At 48.3% G+C, this 6,676-nt stretch overlaps 1 protein-coding gene across 1 annotated transcript in view; it reads right to left on the reverse strand.

Moving 5' to 3' along the window:
* Positions 1–4,937, reverse strand: part of LOC113210011 (homeobox protein extradenticle-like) — a gene marked incomplete in the record, with an annotated part of 156,880 nt that extends 151,943 nt beyond the window's left edge. Inside the window, 2 exon segments of the mRNA XM_052267304.1 lie at positions 455–528; positions 4,325–4,937. Coding sequence (XP_052123264.1) covers positions 455–528; positions 4,325–4,524 — 274 coding nt within the window.
* Positions 4,938–6,676: the final 1,739 nt, after the last annotated feature.

The raw sequence follows: 6,676 nt of genomic DNA on the forward strand, positions 1-6,676 counted from the left end.
TCCGCCCCCCGCCCGCCCCCGCTCAGTAAGGCACTTGGCTGCCGCCACACAAGGACGGGGACCGACCAAAAAGCGAAAGGTTCGAACCCTCTCCGAAAACCGGAAACGGCATTCCCAAGGGTGTCCATAGCGAGCGGCAGAAATAAGAAAACGGAGAGGAAAAATATAGCAGAGTAGGAGGTGGATTGTGGGCGGGGCGCGGGGGCGGACGAGGCAAATAAAAATAAGAGAAACGAATGAAAATGTGGTTGGTGCAGCAGCGGCAACAGCAGCTGCAAAAGCGAGGGCTGTCAATCACATGGTGATTACACCATCCATTCCAGCCTCGCAAGAGGGGTAAAAAAATACAAAAATAAAACACATTTGGAATCAAAGCGTCCAGCGGCCATTTGGCAGCCACGAACTGCTTTGGCCGCCAATCATAACAGCGATATTGAACGGGGAGAAAACTCACCTGTCTTTTCCTTGATTTCACACAGGACGCTGAAAAGTGCTGGCTTCATCCGATGACAATTTAGCGTGTGTTTTCTGCAAAATGACAGAGGGAACAAAATTAGACAGGGAACTTCACGCCCTTAATCTTAACATTAACTAACATTTACTTTTTGGTGCCATGCAAGATTCGGATAAGGATCGCTCCCCACGACCGGGCAGTCTTACTTGTCACCTGCCCTTGTGCAACTTTAAAGGTACAAAAATCGTCCCATCCCAATTCGTAGGTAAACTTCATGCGATCGCACAATTTCAGAGGTTTCTAAATCGCTTCAAAATGACAAAGTATCTATGGTTTGGGTACGCACATTATCGTCTGAGCTTAAACGGTCGAGTGTAGCGTCATACCCCGACCATCGATACTTAATTGTCATTTCGAAGCGATTTAGAAACTTCTGAAATTATACAATCGCATAAAGTTTGCATCCCTACCAATTCGAGTGCGCAACGGCGAGTAGAACCTGCCCGACAAGGCAACCCCCCAGACCAGCTTGCGCGGCGCTCCCCCGACACCCGACAGCCATTTGATCCGGCAAAAACCCCATCAGTCAGTCGGCTTTCAATCTTGGCTCGGTGTCGCGCGGCAAACGGGAGACAAATCGGACAGCAGAAACGGCGCGATCCGCCGCCATTCCGACCGACGAGCCCCCGCAAGGCGCCGCAAGGCTCACAAGGGGAGAGCGCGGAAATTAAAACACAGCCGAGTACACGCGCCGGACAATCTGATGAGGACTAAACACACAAGAAAAAGTCGCAACTTTGAGACAGTATTTTTCCAATAAATTAGTAGATGCTTTATCCCAGTTACACACTAAATGGGGATGAACAATTTTTGTATCTAGGGATGTGTCTTTGCGCACACCGTAACGTAACGTACAAATGATTTGGAGCATTTGTATTACAAACAAACTGTTCGTATTACGAAGAGCCTGGTTTGTATTACAAACGAGGCTTTTCGTATTACGAATGGGGGTGTTCGTACTACGAAGGAAAATCGTAATATGGCTGCTTGAGATCTGTAAGTTACAAACAAATTCTTCGAAATACGATCCCCGCTGTTTGTAAGGAACTAAGAGTGTAGGTGAAAATGCATTGTTTTGTATGTACACGTAACTACACATTTGTATTTGATTTATAGATGTGCACGAAGACACATACGCACAAAAATCGTTCCCGGCCATTTAGTGTACATTTGATTGAGCTACGCCCAATAAGTATCGCATGCAAATCTCACGCAGGCAGTGCTGCCTGTCCGTGGGGGTTGGCGGGGGCTGGCGGCCACGCCACGCCACCCTAAGGGCCCAACGCGGTGGCCTTGGGATGCGGCCGTAAAAGTTTACTGACCCGCGGCGGCGTTGGCGGCCCCTAAGGGGGCCCCGCGGGGCGGCGGGGTGAAGGTTGGCAGCCCCTGAGGGGGGCCCCGCGGGTCGGCTAATCGAGGGTGTGACAGTCGAGTACTTAGTTATCCGCGACCCACCCCACGCGGCCCTTCCTGGGGGGGCCTAACAACCCAAAAGAAACCAAACTGGGTTACCGCCGCGCGGAACTCGACACCCTACACACGGCCCGCCGGCCAAGAAAGTAGTGCGTGGCATTCGATCACTGGCATCGTATCGTGGTTGACAAAACAAACACAAGACTGCACAGTAAAGGTGGGCGTCATCGACAATTGCATTGAATGTCCACAGTCCATCGACCGCCAGACAAGCCTCTTACACCGAAAACTTGTCTTGTCACCGTACTTTGTGCAGTCGGTGTGCAGTCATTCTTCCTGCCAGTTTGAATCACATCCACACTCCAGACCGTTGCATTCATCACTGTTGTTCAATGCGTGTGACGTCATATTCCTTTACCTGTGAAAACTGTCACATTATACTGTCTGTGGAATTTACGATGCTGAGCGTGGGCGACTCACGTTAAGACCAATGTGACATCTTGTATTAACACCATGTGGCAGTTTTTACATGAAAACTAATGTGACATAACATTGATTGAATAACAGAAGTTGAGCAGAAACTTGTAATATTTTAAACATATATAAGCCTGGGCGCTATTTCACGCAGAACTTTTCAGAATTTTATCATAAATGTGTTCGAATTTGTACATACTTCTAATACCCCTTTCCCTCGACTGTAACCGTGCGTTCAACACTTGCGGTCTCTTCTCAGCACACTTTGCGATGGGCGCTACTTATTTGAATGCCGCGAACACATTTCTAAAGCGTCCTAAAAGGGCGGATGTGGGTTTCAGATGTGCGCAGGGTGCAGTATGAGAAGGCATCGGCAAGCAACCCCTTCTGTTGGAAGCCATTGATTCGACATCACCTCGATAGCGTTTTGGAACGGCCCCCTCCACAAGGGCCTATCTCCTCCATACAAACTCCGGCCTGTTTGGGCTGACACTATTTACCCCGATAACACCTGCCCTGCCCGGCCCTGCCCGGCCCTGCCCCGGCATGTTTGCGTTGACAATCAGCTGACAATGTACACACGACGCGTAGAACAACGCGCGTTACACCAGTGGCAACACTCGAAGCCACTGTTGGACGAGGGAAGGAAAGACGTCGGCAGATCATTCCAGTTCAATTATATCGCACATGGCTCGACGGGACCCCGCGGAACCCAACCCTCTACTACTCGGGAATTTCCAGGTGACACTGCCACTCGTTTTAGAAAGGACGGGGGCTCCAGGCTGGGACGCACTGGAGCCAGGCAATTAGTAAGGAGTTCCAGGAATTCGCAGGCGCGAACGCCCTCGGTAAAGTTTTCGGAAATGGAGTCGGTCGAGAATGGCTCCATTGGATTTCACACCAACAGGCATGTGTGTCTCTCAAGAATTTGTCATAACTTTCCCGCAGGCGAAAACACGCACGGTAAAGTTTTCGGAAATGGAGCGGTCGAGAATGGCTTCATTTGGATTTCAGACGGACAGGCGACAATCAAGTATACTTCTCACAAGAATTTGTCATAACTTCTCCAGAGTTTAAATTATATTGCTGATAACTATAGAAACACAGGGGACAGAATACTCCCACAGTATAGAGAAGTCAACCGATCAGCTTCACTCATTAATTAATTTGTTACCACATAAAATTACAGATGGTTAAGATTGCCACAAGCAAGGAATGAAGAATAAGGTTGATTTACATCACTATAAATGATTAATCGGCCTTTAAAAATTGTTTGCTTTTCAATCTGATGGCTAAATGCTGCCTTTAAATGATTTAAGTTATTATATGCACAATGCTTAATTAAACAAGCAATTTTAAAAAATGATCCGAATTAGAACAATATAACTGCAATAATTTGCAAACAAAATATTGTTTAATATAAACCATCCAAGAATTTCAATTAATAATGACTTGACAACATGTAAACAAAAGTGACAGCATGTAAACAAACCAACAACATAATGGTTCTGACACTTCCCTAAAAACAGCTGACTTTAAAAAACACAGAAGATTGTCGACAGGTCTCTACTGTAAATTTTACGTCCACTAGCACCGATAGTTGAATAAATGTTCTGTCTGACACAATTAGGAATCAAATGTGCAACGTAAGAACAGAATCAAGAACTTCTCAATCACAATAATAAATGACAGCATGACAGATACATGAGGAAATAAATTTCTTAATTCTTTGAATGACAATACGGGAGAAAGACACTTTGAACGAATCCTTGCAAAGATGTCATGGGTTCGTGACAGTTGCCACCCCTCATCAAAGGTCTCTCAGGCTTCTAATCCCAACAAATCCCTCCTCCACAGAACCATCAAAAACATGGAATCACAGTCTGCAGAGTGTCAGCGACAGCAAACTTAGTAGTATCTCACCTTGCTTGTGCCTCGTCCAGGGACTGGTCCGTGATGTTCATGATTTGTTGTAGGATTTCGCCGATGTCTTGCTTTCTGGTTTCCTGGTCCGGGGTGGCCGGGGGCGCGTGGCCCGGGTCCACGGCCTGCATGCCGTAGGGCTGAGACATCATGCCGACCTGGCTGCCTACACCGTGCATCATAGCTCGCTGGTCGTCCATCCCTAACCTCACTTAACCTCACTTCACACACAACACAACACCATTCAGCACGGTCGGCTGTCGGCTCCGCCTCTCCCGCTGGAGCACCGCACTCGTTCCCGACAACACTCGGACGCGGCTCGGACGCGCAGCACTTAGGCCCCAGTTAATTGTGTTTACACCCCGTCGTCGCTCGGGGCCCGCACCGGGTTTGACAAACGGGGCGCGCGACGGGACGGGCTTCGGGAGGAGGGCCGCGGGCTCACGCCTTGCTCACGCAGCACAGCACGCACTCGCCTGTCTCAACGCCATAAAACCTGGAGGCGAAGTGCCATTTAGGGAAGCGAGCTTTTCAAATGCAGCCAATGAGCGCGCGAGTTTGCGCGTCTGTTTCCAGTAGGCCCGACCAGTCCTGAGACGCGCCACGAACTGAGGCCGCCCTGCGCATGACGCGCCAGGCTCGGGTCGCGGCCGGGCGAGGCGCTGCGGCAATGTTTGAGGCGCGCGCGCCAAGAAAAGCACCGCAAACGGTCCAGGTGGATCGAGAAATGTCCCAACAACATCCCCCGACGGCGGAAAGCCCGGAAAATTTTATATTTTCAGAGAAAAGCGCAGAGTTGGGATGCGCAGAACACTGATTTTTAGCGAGTAGGTCTGCCCGCTAGGCTCCGCCCACCGAGGAGGTAGGGGGTACATTTAATTTTTCAATAACGAAATGTAGCGAAAGGATTAAGGTGGCGAAGAAGAGAATCGGGTTTTATAAAATTTAAAAAGGTTTGATCAAAAAACTTTTTCCTTTACACGCACACATACAAAATTTGATTAATTTATATTTTGAGCTGGCGTCTCATGCACGGTGACGTCACAGAGCGGCCATCTTGGGTGTTCCGGGATTGCCAACCACACGGAAAGGCAAAAGTACACATAAACATTAGACTTTTCACACGTTTTCAGACAATAATATGGCTCGATAACAATTTTAATCGATCATTATGATAACTCTTAGTGATTGTCGGACATTGGAACCGGCGAGATTTCTACTTTGAAGTAGAATACATCTGGAATACTTTTATCTTCGTGCTGTTGTACTTTCTATGAGAAATTCAGTTCACTTCTTGAAAAGCGCGCCATTTTCGTAATGCTTCGATCCTCCGTCAGTGCGTGGTGGGATCTATTGGTCTTCCACAGGAAAAAAAAATATTACGTTGATAACAATACACTTGTACCTGGTCAGATAAAATTTGTGTTTTGCTACGCATATGTGATTTGTCTTACAAATTATTTTGCGAATTATAATATTATCGTTCCATTTCTAAAACGCTTATAATTAGTCTTTCTAAAATTTTCGTACAGCTTGCAGATCTGTCGCGGCCTACAGCAATTACCCGTTACTATGTCAACGAAGGGAGCGTTCACTCTAAATGTCCAAGGACAATTTTTGTAACTAGCACCGGACTTCTGTGTGCATAACTAGCTCAGATACAATATTGTAACTACCAACACACATTTAGTGACTAGCAAGTCACAATATTGTTTCTGAATTCAGTTATGCACGCAGAAGTCCGGTGCTAGTTACAAAAATTGTCCTTGACATTTAGAGTGTTCATAGAGTACGTCCGCCATTTGATCTGTCGTTCCTAAACTGCCCAGTTCAGCCAATTCCAGCCCCTATGGCTCCTGATAGGTAGGCAACATCTTGCCTGCAGTGCACGCGTGCACTTCTGGGTGGCCTACCCCGAGTCTCACAGGCGCCGTGCTCCCGTAATTTTCCCATCGAATCTGAGAAGAGCGGACGTTCTTCCTGAACGATCCCTCAGCCACTGACACACGGCTGAAATGCGAATTCTGTATACTATCTCGCAGAGACCCCGTGCTCTTCTCTGGCGATACCCCGCGCCCCTAAGCCGCGAAGAGGGGTATGGCCGCTCCCCACCACCAACAGCAGCACCATGTGGTCGTTCCCCCGGCCGGCTGCCGGTGGTGTCGTTGCACACGGTGGGACGCTCTCCCCGCCGCAACCACTCCGGAGGGGATGCCGATGGAACGGCGGGCATTCCCTCAGCATCTGGTCAGCGACCGAAAGAGAAGGAAAAAAAAATTCGACGCATTAATCCGCCCGGGCGATAATAAACCCTTTGTGTCGCAAATACCTTGTTTTGGAAAGATAAGGCAA

Source organism: Frankliniella occidentalis, unplaced genomic scaffold, assembly GCF_000697945.3.
Source record: "Frankliniella occidentalis isolate FOCC.00 unplaced genomic scaffold, Focc_3.1 Scaffold50, whole genome shotgun sequence".
Taxonomy (NCBI): domain Eukaryota; kingdom Metazoa; phylum Arthropoda; class Insecta; order Thysanoptera; family Thripidae; genus Frankliniella; species Frankliniella occidentalis.